General features: G+C 48.7%; 6 protein-coding genes across 6 annotated transcripts; 4 read left to right on the top strand and 2 right to left on the bottom strand.

Annotated features, from left to right (window-relative positions):
- Nucleotides 1–1017: 1017 nt before the first annotated feature.
- Nucleotides 1018–2138, top strand: ANOM_010617 (uncharacterized protein; the record flags this gene model as incomplete). The annotated part of the gene is made up of 2 exons (XM_015555873.1): nucleotides 1018–1904; nucleotides 1955–2138. 2 exons carry the CDS (start codon nucleotides 1018–1020, stop codon nucleotides 2136–2138), a joined length of 1071 nt encoding a protein of 356 aa, XP_015402012.1.
- Nucleotides 2139–3537: 1399 nt separating this feature from the next.
- On the top strand, nucleotides 3538–4449 carry ANOM_010618 (phosphatidate cytidylyltransferase; the record flags this gene model as incomplete). Its single annotated transcript, XM_015555874.1, has 1 exon — nucleotides 3538–4449. The coding sequence occupies one exon, from the start codon at nucleotides 3538–3540 to the stop codon at nucleotides 4447–4449; it is 912 nt and encodes a 303-aa protein (XP_015402011.1).
- A 188-nt stretch (nucleotides 4450–4637) lies between these two features.
- Nucleotides 4638–6214, bottom strand: ANOM_010619 (cytochrome P450; the record flags this gene model as incomplete). The annotated part of the gene is made up of 5 exons (XM_015555875.1): nucleotides 4638–5059; nucleotides 5143–5730; nucleotides 5790–5858; nucleotides 5922–6024; nucleotides 6086–6214. The coding sequence occupies 5 exons, from the start codon at nucleotides 6212–6214 to the stop codon at nucleotides 4638–4640; spliced, it is 1311 nt and encodes a 436-aa protein (XP_015402010.1).
- A 673-nt stretch (nucleotides 6215–6887) lies between these two features.
- On the bottom strand, nucleotides 6888–8755 carry ANOM_010620 (cytochrome P450; the record flags this gene model as incomplete). Its single annotated transcript, XM_015555876.1, has 7 exons — nucleotides 6888–7091; nucleotides 7148–7295; nucleotides 7362–7458; nucleotides 7510–7702; nucleotides 7754–7798; nucleotides 7858–8538; nucleotides 8603–8755. 7 exons carry the CDS (start codon nucleotides 8753–8755, stop codon nucleotides 6888–6890), a joined length of 1521 nt encoding a protein of 506 aa, XP_015402014.1.
- A 689-nt stretch (nucleotides 8756–9444) lies between these two features.
- ANOM_010621 (type I polyketide synthase) lies at nucleotides 9445–17288 on the top strand (the record flags this gene model as incomplete). Its single annotated transcript, XM_015555877.1, has 10 exons — nucleotides 9445–10010; nucleotides 10069–10495; nucleotides 10636–10702; nucleotides 10756–10868; nucleotides 10947–11385; nucleotides 11432–11881; nucleotides 11931–14065; nucleotides 14113–14209; nucleotides 14269–14294; nucleotides 14349–17288. The coding sequence occupies 10 exons, from the start codon at nucleotides 9445–9447 to the stop codon at nucleotides 17286–17288; spliced, it is 7260 nt and encodes a 2419-aa protein (XP_015402015.1).
- Nucleotides 17289–20369: 3081 nt separating this feature from the next.
- On the top strand, nucleotides 20370–21753 carry ANOM_010622 (NAD(P)/FAD-dependent oxidoreductase; the record flags this gene model as incomplete). Its single annotated transcript, XM_015555878.1, has 3 exons — nucleotides 20370–20721; nucleotides 20772–21548; nucleotides 21599–21753. The coding sequence occupies 3 exons, from the start codon at nucleotides 20370–20372 to the stop codon at nucleotides 21751–21753; spliced, it is 1284 nt and encodes a 427-aa protein (XP_015402013.1).
- Between the last annotated feature and the right edge of the window lie 956 nt (nucleotides 21754–22709).

Here is a 22709-nt window from a genome sequence, read left to right on the forward strand (position 1 = left end):
TTTTAATGACCTTAATATACCTGCAGGACCAAGGGATTCAAAATTGTAAGCAGTGCCTGGGGCGTAATTTCGTAAAGCATTATCAATGTAATAATGCCTCACTTGTCATGCGCATTCGTTAGCCAGTGAGTGGCCTGGACTGTGTCAAATCTTGAGTGATCCAAGTAGGAACATGTCCTTTTGTCTTAAGAGGCTTTTCGCACAGACTACAGAATACTGTCTACTGACACTAATCGGGGTACATACCGGTTTGTAAGAGGCAAAACAGTATTTGGACTACACACCCTTGTCCCCTTCGGATTATGCTGGTAAAGGCATAGCCTAGACATACGTAAGGAGACTCTCCGTAGATGTAGTCATTTTGCTTCTCTCTCTCTTCATCCTTTTAGTACAAACAAGTATCATGCAAGAACCACGACATTTCCCCGGACAAGGATGTACATCAACAACAGATGTCAAGACCTCAGGCGAATTCCTTGAAATAATTAGGTCATTTCTTGACTCCTATTGCATCGATCGCGTTGGGCGAGTGTCTTTACAGTGGCACGAAAATGGCCGCTACGACAATCGTACTTCGAAGCCGAAACTGTCCCTTGAGGCAGATATTTTATCTCTAGGAAATCCTCAGACCACCCCTGAAAGATATAAAGCAGGTGATACAATTAGATCTGAGCCAGAGACTCCCGAGTCACTTGGTATGGGCGTGTTACCATCAACCAATAACCTGGTCAGTCATGAAAGCCCATATCCCTCGTAATTCCCTTTTCCACAAGTCATCCCGGCGTTGCTTCCATGGATTGTACGTGGATGAAAGCTGAAGAGCAATAAACGACAAATCACAGGCCGCTTTCGATTATCCGATATCACGCAACTCGTTCCTGACTAGCGATTCCGAATGTGAGTTGATGAGGTTGGCTGACGTGGTGGGAGAGATTTTGACCGCGTACTTCTACAGCAAATTCGCCGTCGCATCAAATAGTCCCCGAGGTAGCCCAAAACCCTATCTCTATCCCTGTGATGGCATCGCCGGGGCCCTCTACCCCTACTACATGGCAGGAAAGCTCTTGTCAAGCCCCAGGATCGACCTTCCCAGAGAACATGTCACTGTTCCCGTTGACACCGACCGATAGCTCGCTATCTATAGGCATAACCCAGGCACAGGATGAAAACTCGTTCTTATTGGATCTACTGCCGTGCGCCAGTCTTAACACTGAGTCTAGCGAGTTGGCCACCTTGCAGTATCCGTTGTTCGAAACGCCTGTACTCATGTCTGTGCCACACTCAACACATAATGTCCACAGGCTCGAATTTAATACGACAGAGACCACATTTATAGCCTCCAACAAGAGCTGTCCAATAGACGTAACAGATCAATCCACCCTCGTGCATACCACCCGACGGAATGCCGCCACCGTTCCCAAGCTTCTCATAAGGGATGATTTTGAGCAATACCTAGAGGCAGAAATACCACGTTGGGCAGCGTTGGGATTGGGTCATGGCTCAGAAGCAAGCAACCCAACGGTCACCCTGGTGGAATGCTCGAGCCTAGCGATGGCTTACTCAAATGTCTGTCAGCTGAACAGTCGTGTCGGCGATGATGTTATTCGATATCGCATGGCGCTAATCCATCTTCATCAGGAATATCTGCGGACCTGTAAATCTGGTAACCGCGGACAAAACAGTAGATTCTCCCGGGGGATCGGCCGCAGTGACGCATCTATGGCCATCGATAACATCTTACAAAACAACCACCAGAATTGGGATATCTTGGACGATAAGGGAAGAGCGGTATTACGTGCTAAGTTCCATGAGTGCAAGCGGTATGGGAAGAGGTGGTCACTTCTGCTTGACGGCTTGGGGCACAGTATACTGTTGCTCTGCTCTCAGAAGCTGGCTAACATGGTGTGAGTCCAGTGTGTCAATAACCCATAGCAATGTACTAACCTTCTTCCAGTCATAACTCCAATGTGACGCTAAAGGCTCTAGAGTCCATTATGAAAGACATCCAATATCGCAATCCGAATGTCATGGAAATTCTTGAGGTGGTGAGGCCCATAGCAGATGGTCTGTTGAAGGAAGGCCGGGTCACGTGTGATGCCAGTGTTATTCTGGCAAAGCTCCGGCAAATGCGAACATAGATAATCGTAGTGGACTTTCAGATCACATGATGAGGTCACGCTGAATGGAACTGAACATGTTTTACGCTCGTTACCCAGCTCTCATTGTCCCTTAGAACAAATCGCTTTTCCAAGCCTTTCCTTCGCGTTATGAAAATTAATCCTATTGTCTCCTCGCCATTCCTCATCGTCTACTCCACTTTACTTATCTTAGCCGAACATTGTACCAAAATATTCTGTTATTTGTCGGATGAGCCATGGTCAAATGGACTCTACAGAGTATAGCTAAGTCACTTTAGGACTATAATAACCACCATACCTAATACCTAAACGGGAAACTTTCCATCTGATTTAGATTTACAGGTTCTCTCTGCCTAGGTAGCACATCCCTTCCCGCTAGTACCTCCCGAGGTGTCGCTGGGAATAGTCTCAGTGAAGCTGGCCTTAGCAGACTTGTTAGTGACTCCTAGGGACTCTAGGGATGGCCTCAGGGGTGCTCTTAGTGGCAGTACAGAGTAGCCGCAGCAGTTAAGTAGGCCTTCCCAGTTTTGTTTTGTTTTGTTTTTTTATCATTTCTGCCTACTATCATTCTGGAATTTTCTGAACATGCAGACCTAAGCCTTGTTAGGAAATTCTAGAATCCTTTTTGAAATAGAGGCGCCACTTTGTAGTATGGATGGAACCCGCTTCCCATACCTCCGTGCTTGCCATTTTATTAGACACTTGGAGGCTGCTTGGATTGAGATTCTACCTAGCATCAGAAAAGATGATGGTGTATACTAGTATTTCCCCAAGTGGTACTCCGTAAATCTATATAAGGGCAGGTTTGCCGGCCCAGCTATTGTCCCGGATCCATGAAATGGTTAGTTAGTAGTTAGTAGTCTGCCTTAATAATCCACTGTCACACCGCTGCAGAAGAATTTTGATTGTGAAGCAAAGTATTCATCGACAGTTTCCTGCTGCCACATAACTCTCTCTGACCATTTCAACATTTTTTATTTTTTTTGTTTGCTCGTTACCTGGGAGGTACATAGTATAGCATGGTTATCTTTGTTCGCCCACGATTTTCCAGCGGAGGCATCTCAGGAAGGTGTTGTATCGAAGCCCCTTTCCACTTCCTGAGCGATCGGGCTCGTCCTTTCACCACAAGACTTCATCATGCTATGCGAGAGAAAGCATCCGGGCCCGAATCTACATCATGTGATGAATTGTTTGCGAATGAGCTGAAAGCCATTGTCGCCAAGTTTGAGGCACCAGTGGCGTACGCCTTTGCGTACGGTTCAGGCGTATTTCCGCAGAGTGCCAAGTCATCCTGTCCAGGTCCCATTATCCATGCGGACCCCCCCAATGCAATCAAGCAGATGCAGGGAGGAAATCAGAAAATGATAGACTTTATTTTCGGAGTCTCGTCCTCAGAACAATGGCACGAGCTCAATTTGCAGCAGTACAGAGATCATTACGGGGGACTAGCAACCTAGGGAAGTTTGCAGTAGCACAGTGTCAAGACGCGTTTGGGGCCGGGGTATACTTTCATCCTTTCGTTACAGTGAATGGAACTCTTATCAAGTACGGTGTTACCAACATAGATACTATCTGCCGAGACCTATTGACCTGGGACACCCTCTATATTGCTGGGCGGCTGCAGAAGCCTACAAGAACTATCTGGAATAACTCACGCGTGCAAGAGGCTAACCAAGCCAATCTACTGTCTGCAATTAATGTTGCACTTTTACTGCTTCCAGAGACATTCACCGAGCAAGAGCTTTATACAACGATAGCAGGTATATCATACCTGGGCGACCCGCGGATGTCAGTAGGAGGTGACAATCCACGGAAGGTTCAGAACATGATAGAGCACCAGTTGGATGACTTTCGGAAGCTTTATAACCCTTTGCTGAAGGCAATGAGCAACATATCGACTATCAGCTGCCAATCGGCTATCACAAATCTTGCTGGGAGCAGTAAGCTTCAGCAAAATTTGGATCCCACCGTTCGTGGACGTTTGGTCCGGAATCTCCCCAGCGCTTTTCGTGCAAAGGTCTATTCACAGTTTGAGAGAAGACTGGGGATTTCACTAGGAATCAACCGCCCTATTCCACACGAAGCTGACGACGAGGGCAACGAGGAATCAGGGCAGGGACTTCCTGGCTCCTTCGAGGTACGACTAGCCCAGGATAACGGCCTTCGACAAGAGATTAAACGCGCAATTCAGAAGACAGTAAGGTGGCCGAGCTTCGCCCAAAGCATAAAAAGCGCCATTACCGCAGGCTTCAATAGGAGTTGGAGATATGCTATCGAGAAAAGACAGAAGGCGGCCTCCGGAAGACGTTAGTCCATCGCATTTTCTGGGTTATCTGGCCGAAGGGTCAAGGGTATGTCATTCTCGCGCGGTCGTCTGCCGTTCTATTCTACATTTGAACCAAGAAGAATATGTATATCGGGTCTCCTATATTGACTGTAAAGTTGAGACTATCAATATACGTGCATTCCTGGCAATGAGCACTGATTATGGCCCTTGAGCTATAGCTTCACTTCCTCATCACGGCTCTGGATGTTTACAACGGCCACTGGATCAGAATCTAGGAAGACCCCTATCTTCCGTGGCTGTGGATCCTCCCCTACCGGAAGCTTCCAGTTATACTTTAGTAGGATATGACACATGACGATCTTGACCTCGAGTGCAGCAAAGAACCGACCTGGACAGGCATGAAGCCCGTATCCAAAGCCGAGATGGTTAGGGCTGATACCGACCAGGCTCGCCGCAGCATCATTCCCTCTTTCGGCTCGCTTGCGAAGGAATCTGTCGCCCTGGAATCGATTCGCATCGTTGTAAAGGGAGTGATCCCAGTGCCGATCTGCTAGGACCATCAAAGATGTCCCTTTGGCAATGCTGGTACCATCTGACAGCTGTACAGTCTCTGTTGCAATGCGCCTCATGCTGGCTTTAAAATAGAAATAAGCATCATGGTTTTATGAGTTAGGGAGTATACCCAGAATGATGGTAATTGAAGCGTATTGTACATACTGATACCGATGGGCTTAAGTCTTTGAGTTTCCTTGATGACGCTGTCGAGGAGCTTGAGATTATGTGGTGAGAAACCTCCCCGGCCGTTTTTTGCAAGCTCGGCCTGGACCTCTGCACGTAAGGGTTCGATCCATTCCTGGTTCTTGGCTAGATCCAAAATGACCTGTGTTAACAGATCTGTGGTCGTGTGGGCCGAAACAAACATTAGAACAAGCTGGGTAATCGCTGGATCATAAGCTTGACCTTTCGCGTTCTGTTCAAACCACTCGAGAGCATCATTGTGATCTATTCTTCCTTTTATGTGTTGTTCTAGCTGTCGGTTTCCGATGGCACGGTTCATAATCATGCGAGTGTTTTTAATCATCCGCCGCAGCACTCGACAAGACGAGAGACACCAATGCATGATAGGGCGAGCCAAAGGATGATAACGGCGTAATTCATGCACAGCTCGCATGGCACTGATAGTATACTGAATAGAAATCTCCAGCCACTCAGGATCACGACAGAGCTCTGGGCCCGTGAAAATGCGCGACGAGATACGGACCACGATTTCCATAACCATATGTTTCAAAGGTATAGCATGCCAATCTAACATCACCCGCTTATTAGACGCAGCCTAACTCACAAGGACAAGCTTACAACTGTACCTTTTCTATCCGTGAATGTTTGAGACATGGCAAAAGTGGTCTCGTCTGATATAGGTACGGTCAAACTATCTGTACAAGAAGTCAGGTTCGAAGAGCTGTAGGTATGTCTCGGAGATTGTATTGCTTCCTTACCTAGACCTTTGCTTAGATGCGACCGAATGACCCTCCTGAGAAGCTCAGAATCGTGAGCACCCTCCGAAAACACCTCAAAGCCCGGATAATTCGACATCGTATGCTGGACAATTTTCTCACATATCAGTTCGAGTCCCCGCTCCATGAGTAATGACTATTCTGACCTGCGCCATAAAGCGAGAAAAGCTGAATTTTGGGTTGTTTCCAACCTCCTGAGTAAACTCCGGGAGTAAGACTGTCAGGGGACCAAACTCGGAGTTCACTTCAAAGTTTTGCCTCCCTGAAGAGGTCATGATATTGTCGAAAACTCCTCTCGCATTTTGAACAAAACTTGCTTTTGCTCCTGTAGTAGATAAGCCAAGCCATCCTCCGGGATTGGCTATAGGAAGACGGCGTCTTTGAGAGCGTTGTTGCAGGCACACAACCAAGAACACTATCAAAAGACAAAATGAAGCGAGAACGTGTGAGGATATACTCGGCAAGGTAAAAGAGGATGTGTACTGGAACATTTTGGATCGTTAGAGTGAAAAATAACTCTCGACTCATGAAAGAAGTCGGGAGGTTGTCGCGGAAGACGCAGAGATTTATTTTATGAGTGAAAAGGTCCCACAAGCTTGGAATAATAAAAGTCGCCAGAATATAAAGATAGCCATTCCACTACGCCTATTCTGGATGGCTTGTCAGCCGTCCTGCTGTGTGATCGATATGTAATATGCAGCAACGTAATAGGATGTAGCACTCAGAGCGACATGGTTGGGTATGTCCTATTTTAGGCATATACGTAAATTCAGTCACCGGTCTGTGTTAGGTAAAACCATTAGCATATCATTAGCATAGTTCCCTACTCAACTTTCTATTGTTCTAGAGTCTAGGCGGCACCACCACGCGGATCTGGTATTTTTCAATTATCTTATGATTAAACATGAGCCCAGACTGGGTTATGCATATCTCTTCCCACCAATAAACTCAAGATGTACGCTTCTTAATTTCAATCATTGCAGAAACGTCAGGGTTTACGAGCAGCTCCCGGCTCCATGTTTTTGGTTTCATCCCATCTTTCAAACGGATATCATAGTTTCGGAGGATTTCTATCAGAATTGCCTTGATCTCATAGACGGCGAAAAAGCGCCCAGGGCAAGCCTGATGTCCGTGTCCGAAATTGAGGGATTCCTATTAATAGTATCAGTGCCTGATTCAACTACAGATAGGGAAACCCATTCTCGTACCTCATTAGTAAGGACGGCCTGATGTCTTCCCTCACGTCCAGGAACCTCTCGTAGCCTGGCATACCGAAAGCCATCGAATACTTCCGGACCAGGATTACCAGCATCTGCGTTGTATTCGGGGCTCAATGAGACGGTATTTTCAGAATTGCTACCGCAGAAAGAAGTGTTAGATAATCACTGTGTTCGACAATATAAAAACAATGTAAATACTTACTAGACACCCCACAATGGCCAGGCAACCGCAGTACCCTTTGGCAACGTTGTGCCATTAGAGAAGGTATAATCGGTCAAACAAGTCCGGGCGCCGGTAACTTTGAGCAGTCAGTACACGCATGGATAGATGAATGACAATAACTAGATACCTAGAATAAGAGGGCTGCAACGTTGGCTTTCTTTAAGAAAGCTATCGAGTTTCTTGAGCTTCTGAAAGGAGCTCTTGGTCAAGTATGCATGTCCTTTCCCGTCCCTTTTGAGTCCTTCTTCCGCTACCACATGCTCCAATTCCTCGCGCAGGGGTTGAATATGTTCTGGATATGTTGCGAGGTGAAATAGTGCCTAAACGCATCAAAAGGTGTGGACCAATGTAAGAGCCCTTTTAGTACTTACGAATGTCATTGTTGTTGATGTGCTGTGAATCGAAACGAAAGATAACTAAGAAGCCATAAGTCACTAACCGCTGAGTCTACAACCAAGATTTGATCGTTACATACCACCATCTGATTGATGCCGACCCGCTCAGCATTCTTTTGCTCAGCCGGCATATGGTTAAGCAGCCATGAGACAAAGGCTCCTCGGCTTCCGGCCTTGGTAGTATTGTCCATTTCAAGACGGTGCTTGCTGAGAACGTCCGCCACGATCGGAGCCATCTTATCCCGCGCAAATTTGAGGTCCCGCTGGGCCTTTCTTACCTGAGGGAGGAATGGCGCAATATAGGGCCGGATAAGCTCAGGGACCATTTGAGAGACATAGGCTACAGCCATGCAGTCTCGCGTGTAATTGATAGACGCTTGAACCCATTCTTCCTCACGACATAGAGGAAGTCCAACAAATATGCGACCACTTAGGAGCGCAACAAACCTCAGCATTGTCGCATGAACTGGTATAGCCGTCCAGTCCTCGGGGCTTCCAATTTCCTTCCGAAAGGCGTAGTCGCTCTCTTCCTGGATTAGAGGAAGAATATCGCCGATGCTCTTGGTGAGCTCGGACTTGATTGTCGCAACTACTGGCTCCTGATGCACCCCGAGATGCGTATACCGGCCTTGAAACATGTCGTACACTGCTTGCAGGAATGATAGTTGACTTGTTGGAGCCAACATGGCTTCCTTGTACGTCGACATGGGCATAATCACCCGCGGAGGCTTTACGGGGATAATGAACGGTTTTCCCGAGTACTAAAAGCCAAAGTGCATATCAGCTAGTATATTCAGTAGAATACGGTATTTCCAGGTGATATACCTTGCGGTAGCCTTCCAGAATTGCGTCAGAATAGTCGGCCTTCCCGGATTCTCCGACCACGGGGAAGTCGAGCCGGGGCTTCTTTCGCTGTAGGCAATATCGGAGCCATAATGCGCCAACAATGGCGGCAATAGCCCAGGTGTATGGGAACATTGCCTTTTCTACTCAGCGGGTGATTCTTGATGGGGAGAAGGGAGGTGGCCGGGTAGACCAGAAGAATTTCAAGGCTGGGGGACGGGTGGCATTTACTCAGGACCTAAATACAGAGTACACGTGTGGAGTTCGAAGCACACAAATTCCCATATTGCAGTCTTTTTCTCCCTGATACCTGCTGCTCTTACCTCCCCTCTACCTGAGGTGGGTTCCATACTGCCCTGGATCCACTGTCAAGTGGAAGCCCGCCGACAAAGCTGAGGGTCGGTCGATGTGCTGGCCAATCAAATAGCTCCGCTTTCGTTGAGAAGTTTCAATGAAATCCAACCTCCAATTATCCGACTCGAAATCTCGCATGAATGGGTAAAGTAAAATACAATACCAATATGGGTCAGTTTACTAGGTCCACATTCGAAAGAGGAACGCTGATGATACAAGAAGAAACATGGAAGGGGAAAACGGCCGGCCGGAGAAGCTGCGTGGAGGGCGCGAAGAACTGAAGACTTACTGGTAGCATGGGCCGCTGGGTTTGGTCCACCGAATCTCGCACGATGCCACGAAGGGCTATCACTCATTTAAATGAAGGAAGTATTCAACTGGAAGTGCCCCTCGTCATCTCACAGCAGGCCTTATAAGAAGAGCTTGGAGGGACTGCCCTCCCTTCCCGCTGCACCGGATCATCTACCAACATGAATATCAACGGATTCCACCCGACCAACGGCACGCACATAAATGGCGTGACGGGGCCTGGCATGGCTGAAGGCATACCGATTGCTATCTGCGGTATTAGCCTTAGGCTGCCTGGTGGCATCCGGAACGATAGGGACTTGTACAACTTTCTGCTCAACAAGAAGGACGCACGAACGACTGTCCCCAAAGACCGATTCAACATCAATAGCTTTTACCATCCCTCCGGGAAACCTGGAACAATCATCACCAAGCATGGATATTTTCTTGAAGATATTGACCTCTCAAAATGTGATGCCACCATGTTCAACATGACCCCAGCCGAAATCGAACGCCTGGACCCACATCAGCGGATTCTACTGGAAGTTGTTCGTGAAGCCCTGGAAGGCGCAGGCGAGGCTGACTTCAAGGGCAAAGATATCGGCACCTATGTGGGCAACTTTACTGATGATTGGCTGGATCTATTTGCCAAAGATGTGATTGATTTTGCTCCTTACCAGCTCCATGGAAAGATGGATTTTGCGCTTGCCAACCGGGTCGCATATGAGTATGATCTTCGAGGGCCCAGGTACGAAGAGAGCCCCATGTAAGCACATTGGTCGGGATGTACTGATAGCTCCATCCAGTATGACAATCAAGACGGCGTGTTCCTCTTCAGCATTAGCCATTCACGAGGCGGCTCACTCTATCCGCTCCGGGGAGTGTTCGGCGGCAATTGTTTCCGGCTCGAACCTGAATCTGGTCCCAGGTCTGTGGGTGGGGATGAGTGCCCAGATGACCTTGGCACCAGATGGATCCTCAAAGACTTTCGATGCGTCAGCGAACGGATATGCAAGAGCGGATGGCATTGCTGCTCTCTACATTAAACGCTTGGATTTTGCTCTTCGAGACGGCAACCCTGTCCGAGCAGTTATTCGCTCGTCAGCAAGCAATGCGGATGGACGAACACCAGGCATGACAATGCCGAGCTCCGATGCGCAGGAAGCCCTTATCCGCCAATGCTACGATGCCGCCGGATTGGACCTTTCTGAGACAGCATGGTTGAATGCCACGGTACGGGTACGGCAGTAGGAGATCCTGTCGAAACAACAGCCGTCGCTCGTTGTTTTGGGGGAGAGGGAATATACATCGGTTCAGTAAAACCAAATCTTGGTCACGGGGAAGGTGTATCGGCAATAACCAGCGTCGTAAAGGCGGTTCTTTCTCTGGAAAACAAGACAATTATACCTAACATTAAGTTCAATACCCCAAACCCTGCTAGTGAGTGACTTGTCCTCTAAAACACATTGTAACAAAGCTGATACCACCTATAGTACCTTGGGAGACCGCAAAGCTGGTAGTTCCCACCGAGCCACTCCCATGGCCGGCAGGTCGCTGTGAGAGAATCAGTGTGAACTCCTTTGGAATTGGTGGCTCCAATGTGCATGTGTGTTAGCCTGTTGACCCAAATTCCAACTTAATTATCATTGTATCTCAAAAATCTAATCTCTCGGCACGTGAGCAGCTAGTCCTAGACTCCGCCGCATCCTTCGGCCTGACCGCAGGCAAGAGAAGCACCGATGACCATCCCCAGCGTTGGCACTTGTTGGCCGTGTCTGCGAATCATCAGGAGGCACTTACCAAGTTGACTAGACGGTACGAAGTATACCTACAGAGTCACTCGGACCGTTTACGAGATTTGGCGTACACAATCTTGGACCGGAGGGAACATCTCAAGTTGAGGTCATTCTGCGTGACAGATGGCCAATCGCCCCTGGAGTTTGCGCAGTCTACCAGAGTTCAATCTCCGAGACAAGTCGCATTTGTCTTTACAGGTCAAGGGGCTCAATGGGTCCATATGGGGAGGGAGTTGCTCCGTGAATTTCCGCAGTTCCTTCAAAGCATCCGCTCTATGGATAATGCCCTTCAGACAATCGAGCATACCCCATCGTGGTCAATTGAAGGTTGGCGGAGTCCAAAGCTTTATGAATGGTAAACTGACAATTCTAGGTATTTTGATGCGGTCTGAGGACAAATCAGCCATTCGCAAAGCAGAACTATCCCAACCCCTATGCACAGCACTGCAGGTTGCATTGATTGACCTATTGGCGACGTGGGGTGTCAAGCCATGTGCTGTAGTTGGCCACTCCAGTGGTGAAATTGCAGCCGCATACGCTGCTGGTGCCATATCGAGAAAGGAAGCTATTATCACCGCCTTCTACCGTGGCTTTGTCTGCCGCAATCTGAAAGTTGTTGGTGGCATGGCAGCCATAGGTTTAGGCCAGAAGGAAGTTGCTCCGTATCTTGTACCTGGTGTCAGCATTGCTTGTGAGAACAGTACCTCAAGCACTACATTGTCTGGGGATTTGGATGTCTTGGAGAGTGTCATGGGGGCAATCAAAAAGGACCATCCCAATATCCTTGTGCGACAGTTAGAGGTGGAAATGGCATACCATTCGCGTGAGTTGTTCTGTCGAAATCCTCATACGTTGCTGACACGAGGAATTAGGGCATATGCAACACCTTGGGAATCACTATTGCGACTTGATTTCATCGCATTTGTCACCTAAACCGCCTAGGATTCCATTCTTCTCTAGCGTACATGCGAAAATACTCCTAGATGCTGAGGCATTCGGTCCAAGATATTGGAAGGACAATCTGGAGAGCCCAGTGCTGTTTTACACGGCCATCATGAACATGATGAATGAATTCGATCGGGATATTGTTCATCTTGAAATAGGTCCTCATTCTGCTTTGAGTGGCCCGCTGCGTCAAACCTATCGCGAACGGGCTTCCTCTATTCCGTATTTTTCAGCGCTGATCCGGGGAGAAAACGATACGACATCCTTCCTGAGCTGCCTGGGGCACCTATACTGCGCCGGGGTTCCTCTTTACTTTCCAGCTGATGATTCTGTCAAAGTGCTGCCTGATCTTCCTAACTACCCCTGGCATTATGAGGCCAGCTATTGGGCAGAATCAAGGGTCATGAACAATTGGAGGTTTCGGGAGCACTTGCCTCACGATCTACTCGGGCTCAGGACTTTGGAAAGTAGTGACTTTTATCCAACCTGGCGGAACAATTTGCGCGTCGGGGACATTTCATGGCTACGCGACCACCGGGTCGGAAATGATATCGTGTTCCCTGCAGCTGCTTATCTGACCATGGCTGGAGAAGCAATCTTCCAACTTACTGGCTCGAGGGATTACACTCTGCGCGAGGTTGACTTTAATACTGCGATGGTGCTGTACGAGAGCAAGGCAACGGAGGTTATGACCACTCTTCGGAAAAAGCGATTGACCTCGGCTAGTGACAGCAAATGGTATGAGTTTTCAATCGCATCTCATGATGGAAGCACTTGGAACAAACACTGCTCCGGATATATCGTCAATGGCTGCGCAGCCCTAGCACCGGTTCCATCCATCGAGAAGTATGCAAGGAAGGTCTCGTCATCCCGCTGGTATCAGACAATGGCCAAGGTTGGCCTTAATTATGGCCCCCGTTTCACAGGCCTTTATGATATTACCGCTTCCCCTTCGGAGAAGAAGGCCACGATGACTGTGACTGACCAACCTCTTGAGGGAGAGTCCTTATATGCGCTGCATCCGACCACCTTGGACCTGATTTTGCAATCCTGGACGGTGGCTTCGGTGAGGGGAGAATACCGCCTCTTCAACAAACTCTTCCTCCCTAGGTTCATCGAGGAATTTTACGTAAGCCCGGCGCCGCATCAGCAAATTGACTTGCACACAGTGGCCATCGGTCCCGCGGCCATAGCGAGGGGTGAGTCTTATGGCGTTGTGAAGGGGCATCTTGCCTACTTCCTTAGAGGCTTTAAGGGCACGCCGTTGGATCAGTCTGGAATGCAGGAACCAATCGACCAGACGGCCCTGACCCTACATTGGAGACCCGAATTCACATTTGCAGATACGGCACAGCTTATGAGACCGAGTGGTGACAGTACACCCCAGCTGCAGATGCTGGAACGCTTGTTTGTCTTGTGTGCCATCGAGACCCAGCGACGCCTCGTCGGCATCCATGCTTCGCAGCCTCACTTTGACAAGTACCGCGCTTGGATAGACCGACGAATCCATGACTTTTTACAACCAGACTATCCACTGGTGAGCGACGCAGCTGACCTGGTGCGCCTCGACTCAACGCAGCGACGGGGCGCCATCACAAACATCCTCAAAGCGAGCAAGAGTACTACGGCTTGGCCTGTGGCTGAGGCTATTTGGCGTGCTCATGACCGCGTGGTTGATGTCTTTGAAAGTCGAATCGAATATATTGACCTTCTATTCCACGACGGACTGATGCCGAAGTTCTACGATTGGTCCAACAGTCTGTCGGACATCGGCGATCTTTTTGATTTGCTTGCTCATACAAAGCCACAACTCCGGGTTCTCGAAATTGGTGCTGGAACTGGCGGATCAACCTCCAGGATCCTCCAACGATTGATCTCCAATTTCAATGAGCGGCTATACGTGAAGTATACTATTTCTGACGTTTCCTCCGGATTCTTTGTTCAATGTAAAGAGCGATTTAAACAGTACGAGGCCTTGGAGTACAAAGTACTGGATATCTCCCGGGATCCCCTCGCCCAGGGATTCACTCCCGGCGAGTATGACTTGATCGTTGCATCCAACGTGAGTGTTGTCACCCCTGAATGTACGCCTCAGCTCAACAGACATAGGTATTACACGCTACGCCAAATCTCATCCAGACACTAGAAAATTGCCGGACTTTGCTAAGGCCAGACGGCCACTTGTTTTTACAGGAGTTGTCACCAGGTAAGTATAATCCATTTCTCATCGAGGTTGGTATATGGCTTCCGTCTAACTTCCCGTAGTTCAGAATTTTATGGGTTACATCATGGTAGGTGTTATATGGATGATTCCAATGTTTGGACAGAATATTGACTCGGCATAGGGTCTTTTCGCCGGATGGTGGCTGGGCGACAATGACGGCCGGGAGAGTTCTCCCCTGGTACCTCCATCGATTTGGGACGTCCGACTCAGTGAAGCCGGGTTTGATGGGATTCAATCGGTCAGTTTCGACAATAAGCTGCCATACTACATGAACGCAAACCTCCTTGCTGTGCCGGCCGTCAAGCGTGACTATCCGAAACGAACCACTTTACTTATCAGCGCCAAAGGCGCGCCAAGTCCTCTGGCCCAAGCAGTTGAGGCATCGCTCCGGGAATCCGGAACTGAGACCGACTATCGAGCCTGGGGCGAAGATGTACCAGTGGATCAAGATCTGATCTCCTTCATTGATGTCGATCTCTCTCAACCCGTACTGCAGACTATTACCGAACAAGCGTTACAGGGTTTCTTGCAGATTATAGACAATACGTCTCAGGCAACCTTTCTCTGGTTAACCCCCCCGTCTCAGATGTCATGCCGCAACCCCCATGCTGCGCAGATCCTTGGAATGGCCCGGAACATCCGGCCGGAACTTGCCATGGACTTCGCCACCGTTGAGCTTGCCGACAGACATCCAAAGACCGCGCAAGGGGTTATCAATATTCTCCGGAAGGTTCAACGAGCACGGATGGACCCAAGCGAGCTAGACCCGGATCTCGAGTATTCCTTGTTAGACGGACAAATCTATGTTGGACGGTTTCACTGGTATGCTATTACCAATGCCCTTGCCGAAACTGCACAGGTTCCCGATGCCAAAAGTCTGGCGATTCATCAGCGTGGTATGCTCCAGACGCTTCATTGGACCGGCATCCAATTCGATTCTTTGGACCCGGATCAAGTGGAAGTGGAGATGCGAGCTGTCGGGATGAACTTTCACGATCTCATGATCGTTATGAATATGTTCGATAGCCCACTCGAGCTAGGGCAAGGATTCAATTCTGTCGGTATGGAAGGTACTGGCTACGTTACCCGAGTCGGGGAGAATGTGATCAATGTTAATCCCGGTGACCGCGTTGTTGTTATTGGGTCAAACTCCACAGGGTTTGCAACAAAGGTTCATAGACCGGCTGAATATTGCGTTCCTTGTCCCGAGGGCCTCCGTGATGAAGAGGCTGCCGGTATGCCATTCGCCTACATGACCGTGTTGTGGTCCTTTATTGACAAGGGACAACTTCAGAGGGGTCAGTCAGTCCTGATCCATAGCGCAGCTGGAGGTGTCGGGATTGCGGCTATTCATGTTGCCCGGTGGCTAGGGCTTGAAATCTATGTCACTGTTGGGAACGACGACAAGGTCAACTTTCTCATGAATAAATTTCAAATTCCTCGCAATCGCATCTTTGACTCGCACAGTGAAAGTTTCCTTCATGATATTATGACTGCTACAAATGGTGTCGGGGTGGATGCTGTGCTTAATTCATCCTCCGGAGAGCTGCTTCATGCATCCTGGAAATGCGTTGCAGCCAACGGCTGCATGCTGGAAATCGGGAAGCGGGATTTGATTAACCGAGGCTTACTAGATCTTAGCCTCTTTGAAGAAAATCGCAGCTATTTTGGCGTGGACTTTTCTCGACTCACAGTCGTCAACAAACCAGCTGTGGTGCGCTTGCTGAAACAGACCATGTCTCTCTACGAGCAAGGCCATATTAAGCCGATCGACCCAACCACGGTTTTTAGTGCAGACAAGGCAGAAGACGCATTCAGGTTTATGCAGAAAGGCCTCCACATGGGTCGCATCGTCATTAAATTCCAAGGTGAGGATGATCTGCCGCTGGAACCCACCCCTCCCGCTCCATCCTTTAAGCAGGATCGCTCTTATCTTCTAGTTGGAGGAATGGGGGGCTTAGGCCAGTCCGTGGCGAGGTGGATGGTTTCCGCTGGGGCTCAACACCTTATCTTCTTGTCAAGGTCAGCTGGAAAGTCACGGGGTGATCAAGAATTTGTCCGTGAGTTGAACGAAGCAGGATGCGAAGTTCAAGTCCAGGCAGGCGATGTCACTGATTTGGAGGTTGTCCGACGTGTTATCTGCGAGGCAACACACCCAGTGGCAGGAGTCTTGCAGATGGCTATGGTTCTACGGGATGTTGGTGTCGGAAACATGGACGAGGAAAGCTGGAAGGCAGCAACACGTCCTAAGATTGAAGGCACATGGAATCTCCACCAGTGTCTTCTGGGTGATGTAGACTTCTTCGTGCTTTTTGGGTCCAACAGCGGTACGATCGGCTCCTATGGCCAGGCAAACTACGCCGCTGCGAACGCATTCCTGGATGCCTTTGTGCGCTTCCGCCACAATCTAAACTATCCTGCCTCCGTGATTGACATAGGAGCAGTTGGAGAGGTAGGTTATGTCTCGCGTATGCCCAAGACCGCAGAGACAATGACTAGCATGGCAGGCCGCCTGGCCACCGAACAAGAATTTCTCGACTGTCTGCAGTTGTGCATCGCTCGGTCAGCAACTGAACTCAGCACTGGTACGTGCGAGAACCGAGGGCAGATCGTTCTCTTTAACCAGAGTATATTGCCTATCGAGGATCCGCAGAACTCTGTCTTCTGGAAGAGAGATCCTCGCTTGGCCATATACCGAAACATCCAAAAGACGACCACGGAGGGAGATAGTGCGGAGTCCGGTCACCTACGACGCTTCCTGGCATCTGTAGTGTCTGATCCATCTCAGTTAGAGCTGCCACAGACGTCCACTTTTCTGGCAAAGGAAATTGCCCAGCAAGTTTCGATCTTTTTGATGCGTGCTGAGGATGAAATCGAGATTTCGCGAACCTTGACAGAAGTGGGCGTTGATTCCCTTGTGGCGATTGAAGTACGGAATTGGTGGAAGCAAAATCTGGGCGTAGAGGTCTCGGTGCTAGAATTACGCGATGGGGGTAATATTCACCGACTGGGTGAACTGGCTGCACAACGTCTGAAGGAGAAATATATCAGGGCAACGTAGCTGGGCTTCTCCGTCACACTTGCGACAGCACTCTATGATACATAAACGGGAATGGCAATCAATTCAGCACCATCTTTTTATTAGCATCATCCTCTAATCTTAAGTCAGCCACACTAAAGTGATCAATCGGCGATGTAAGACTTCCACTGTTCGAAACTGCAACATAGTTCAGAGCCCCAACGAACGACTCAAGTTGGGCACCACGTCCCTGAACCCAGAACCTCTTGGAATATAAGTTGGCGACCACGGCATATTATATCCCGTAATATATCCCCCAACCTCCCTCCCTGTACTCAATTGGGAACGCGAGTCTAAATCCAGGCCTCCACATATATAGACAGGCTGGGCTTCCCGCCGTGAGGCACCGCTTCCCTTTCCCTTCAAGCAATTTTGTTTACCACCATGGCAGGAAAGTTCAGTGCCTTCGACCGACAGGACTTGCCTTATGGTTTCGTCAACGGACACGCTCTTCAGGCCACCATCCTAACACCCAAAAGATGTCTGAACGAGGACGCTCAAGCTTACCCAGTACTTGTCTACTGGCACGGCGGTGGATTCATTGTCGGCCACCGAACGTACGAACCATGGTGGTCAACCTGGTAAGAAAGCAAAAGCATATATACGGCTAACATATTTCCCTTTGCTGTAAAACTTTAATGCTAAGCCCGGCAGGCTTATTGACCTTGCCCTATCTCAAAACGCCATCATAATCACACCAGATTACCGCCTTCTTCCAGAAGCAACTGGAGTCCAAACTCTCGATGACGTTGAGAGCTTCTGGATTTGGATGCATTCCTCTCTCCCAAGGATTGCTGGTTCCTGGGTAGCCCGACCCGATCTTGAACATATTTTGTGCTGCGGCCAGAGTTGTGGTGGTCGACTCGCCGTCCAGTCTGCCCTCCTTCACCCTACATCCCGGATCAAGGGAATTATCTCCATCTCCGCACCCCTCCATGGAAATCTCCCTCACTTTACAGTCCCCAGGCCAAAAGTCATCATGGGATCTCATCCACCTCCTCCCCGCCAGGCTGAGGCTCTGATTCGTGCATACATTAAGAACATTCCCCCCGGCACGATCGTCACTGAGCGGGATCCATCTCTGCTATGGGAGCTCGTCCTATGCATCATTCAGCAAGGCCGGCTTCCCAGACTTATGGGGGGGAGATCTGATCCTCGTCTTGATATCATGGGCTTGCTGGATGTTGTGGCATCGATGCCTCCTGTCTGGGTGATTCATGGTATGCAGGATTCAATTGTATGTTCTCCGCCATGCTTCGTTATTTATTCAGTTTATGGGAACTTGGCTAATTTTTAAGGCTCCGGTTGAATGCTCGACTGGGTTCATCGAGAAGGTTCGAGGAATTATGCCGCACGTGCCGCTGCATGTAAGTCTACGAGAGGGAGATCATAGCTTTGAAGCGGAGGCGCAGTTGAATGAAATTTGGGTGCAGGAGGGATGTATGTTCATGTTAGAATACTGGCTTTCTGGTGCCTCGCTATGATTGTTTTGGAGTCGAACGTAATAAACTGTTTGTATGCTTTGGAAGGTTCATGCCCTAGGCGGGCTGTTGTACTAGCTTGTTTTACCTGAGCAGTGTATTGGCTTGTCTTACGGGGTTGACTGATTTGGCTGTGTCTACCTTGGAGGGTCCACTGTGTTATTTAAATGTTTGTTGCGGGTCAGTCTGGACTAAATCAATATGAATCTACAAGACATGGTCTGGCCTTGGAGACGCAGTTTCATTGGAAGCTTTCACTTCATCATAGACTGTATCCGCTCCGCAGATTATAGACAGGACTTCAACGCGCGGCTTCTACTTTCGATTCCGAGCCGTGCTTTCAAGTGCTTTTGACGTCTAGCTGCCATTTGGGAACCGTGCCAGACTACTACTCTCGGAATTACAACAAGCTCGAAGTGACTCAAAATGACAGCGTGTGGCTCCCATTTTCTAGTCGCCCATCGATATACGCCCCCGGTCATAAAATAAGATCATATAATACCCGGAAAATCGGTGCCGGTGGTCCGAGGTCTGGGAGGGGCGGTAGGCTGACCTGCGTTCTGCTCTTCCAGCAACTTTTCGAGGTGCTCGTTCGAAAACATGGTCATGTGATGTCACGTGTTATTATGGATGAAGAAAGGCAGGCGTGTTGAGAATAAAATAAGAAAAGATTTCTTTAAAAGATATAAGATATATTTATCTGTATCTCGAAATCCCGTGTCTTTCTAATTTTAGCATAAAAAGTTATTATAGATAGCTCTGTTGTTAGCTGTATTATTTCTAGTAAATAGGAATTCCTGCTGGTGATGGCCGAATATACGGTATTTACTCTAATTACCAGCACTCACCCTAAGTCGATAGTTACTATTGTTTTAAATTTTTAAAGGGCTAAAGGCTATTATACTTACTGACCACGCGTAATATATAGCTTAAGTACGGCTGAGCGGACGGGAAGCCCTGTTCTCCACACCCTATGGTCGTATGTGCTTGTCTTCTTATTGAAGAGGAATATATAGATGATTGAATTGGAGGGTTACAAGACCAGTACTTTCTTGCTGAGCAATATCTCTTGGCCCTGTGGAAGAAGCAGAGCGCTTTGTCGAAACCTAGTGTACATCACTGTATGTTTCCCTTGTGACTTCCTAAAGTAGAAGAAAGCACCTTCTGATTAGTGTACTATAATGGTGTCTCCACTGTCTATCTTCCAAAAACAGGCTCAACAGTGGAGAATGGCTGGCTGAACTGGACGATCTCTACAGTATACTGTATTGCTGTACCACTTCAGCTCCGAGGATCTGCAAAGCTTCCGTGTTCCGCAAAGCCTATTTGAGCCACAATCTTACACCTGAGCGGAGGAGAGGTCCTATTAACCCCTAGTTCGGCCGAAGTTTATGCAGGAGCTTTTCACACTGCATGAAACTGGGTCACAGTGGAGCTGTCAGGGAGCTGTGCAGTGATATACCCAAGGTGATCCAGCTGAAAAATACTACTATTCATCTTTAACTATAAATATCTGTTGTCTGCCTCGCAATTGCTGGTCCAGCAGTTTGCCAATAGTTCATTTTCTTTCACCATCAGAAACATGGTGCTCCTCAGTCCTTCTTTCTGGAGCTTCTGCCTTCTTTCTCTTCCTCTTGCGTCTACTCTATCTGTACCCCAGAAGCCTCTTGTGGGAGAGTCCGAAGGTGGGGTCACCACTCTCACTTCCGACCTTGCATTCGATGATGTAGAGTTCAACCCAACCGATTACACATCCCTGGATGAATGGAATCCTACAAACTGGGACTATGATGTTGTCATCGTCGGGGGTGGCCCTGGTGGGTTGGCTGCATCCATGTCTCTTGCTCGAGTTGCCCGAACATCCCTCCTGTATGATTCACAAGAGTACCGAAACGACAAGACACGATACATGCATGATGTTCTGGGACAAGACGGTAAGCGTGCCTCTTCATGCAAGGAAGGACTGAGGGCTGAATGCATCTAGGCGAGGTACCACTGAAGTTTCGATCAGCAGTTCGCAAGCAAATTGAGGAATTGTACCCCGATTACTCTTTCTGGGCCACACGCAAGACGAAGGTTATTGGCATCGTTCCCCTCGAGAAGGGTTTCCGGGTCTACGACGATAGAGGTGGAAAGGTCACCGCTAAGAGGGTCATCATGGCGACTGGTATCAAGGACGTGCTACCTGATAAGCCGGGGTTTGCCGAAGCCTTTGGGAAAGGCATGTTTTGGTGTCCCTGGTGTGATGGCCACGACTACAAGAACCGTAAGATAGTCGTGTTTGGCAAACTTGCAAGTGCCATTGGCTCTGCGCTGAATTTGAGGAAGTTGACCACCGACATAGACATCGTTACTGGTGGTGTATTGACCAAGGAGGACAAGGAGGCGGCAGAGACAAGATGGCCTGGCTGGGAAACAGTCATCAAGGATCACTACAATATTACTATCTGGGAAGAGGACGTCACCAGCGTCGAACGTACTACGATAGGTATGGAGCCCCAGGACGATGAGTATAAAGTCCACCTGAGCAGCAGCTACCCCTTGGTTGCGAACGGGATCATCATCCACGTATCTACTGTTCAGACGTCCAGGCTTCACAAGCAGCTGCGCTTGGAGATGGATGGGAATTCGGTCAAAGTCAAGAATAATATGGAGTCAAGTGTTAGCGGTCTTTATGTCGTTGGTGATGCCAACAACGACAACAGTACCAATGCCTATCACGCCATGTGGAGCGCTAAGCGTGCTGCTGTCAATGCCCACGGTAAGCACTCGTCATCATTCCTTTCAGCGAGCCATTACTAACCATATTAGTCTCCATGTCCAAGCAGGAATACTTAGACAGTGTTCCTTCAGCCATGGTAGCGGCGACAGGTGGAGATGAAGACTTCTACCGTAATCAGGTTGAAGGCCTAGAGGTCCAAATTGGCGACGATGTCGAGCAGCTGTACAAGGTTCTCGGTGGTTAAGTTCTTGCCTGAAGTAGTATGCAGCACTGAATAAATATGTGAATTAACCCTAAGTTTCAATATGTCCAAGAGACTCAGGAGCGTATACCATCGTATCCAAAGTAGGGTGTCTTGGCCGGACAAGCCAAGAGAGATAACCAGTGGGTCGCTTCAGCCCTCGGGCGGGGCTTTCTGCGGATGACGATCTCCCGGTGACTGAAGAGCATCTTGTACAGACTACAGAGTAGTGTTGTATGTAGGTACATAACCCTCATAAAGTCAGGGGCACGGTAATCGAGATCGGCATTAAATCCGCCTACCCCGCTCAATGCCCATCAGACGAACTGCGATCTTCATCACAGAAAAAGCAAATATATGTATGTCCCTGCCAATGGCGGTCCTTGAGAGATTTTTTCTCTTCAGCTCAACTCTAGCACGGCCCCATTAGCTCATGGACAGCTGAGGGCAAAGCGAAGATCAGTAAAGGTTTGATGAGCACTTGAAAGTCTCGACGACAGATAGTCGAGAATAACGCTGAACACGGCAGCTTTCCCCGAGGGTTAGCAGGCAAACCCGACGCTCAGACCTTGCAGGTTGATTGCTTTATCGCCCCGGTCATGCTATGGCATGATAATGAACTCGGGCTACATCCATACCTCTTTCTAATCGGCTGTACCCTGGTAGCTCTGCAGATCCTACTCTGTCACAGCAACAGTTCATATCCAAATACATTAACCTACTTACTAGGTGAAATACATCGGTAAGGATCACTCGAGTTCTTTCTTCACGATCCACTAAGAGCGGACTGTGAGGTGCGTGTACTGGAGCGTCGAAGGACGTTCTCTGCCCACCCGGAAGTAGTCACGTACTCTCATAAAAGCCACGGAGCTTGACACAAGGTCTAGAGGGCACGTAGAATCAGTGTTTAATAACGACCTTAGTTCCAAAAAAAAAATTAAATTAAAAAAAAATAATTA

The sequence above is a fragment of the Aspergillus nomiae genome, assembly GCF_001204775.2.
Source record: "Aspergillus nomiae NRRL 13137 chromosome Unknown contig00496, whole genome shotgun sequence".
NCBI lineage: Eukaryota > Fungi > Ascomycota > Eurotiomycetes > Eurotiales > Aspergillaceae > Aspergillus > Aspergillus nomiae.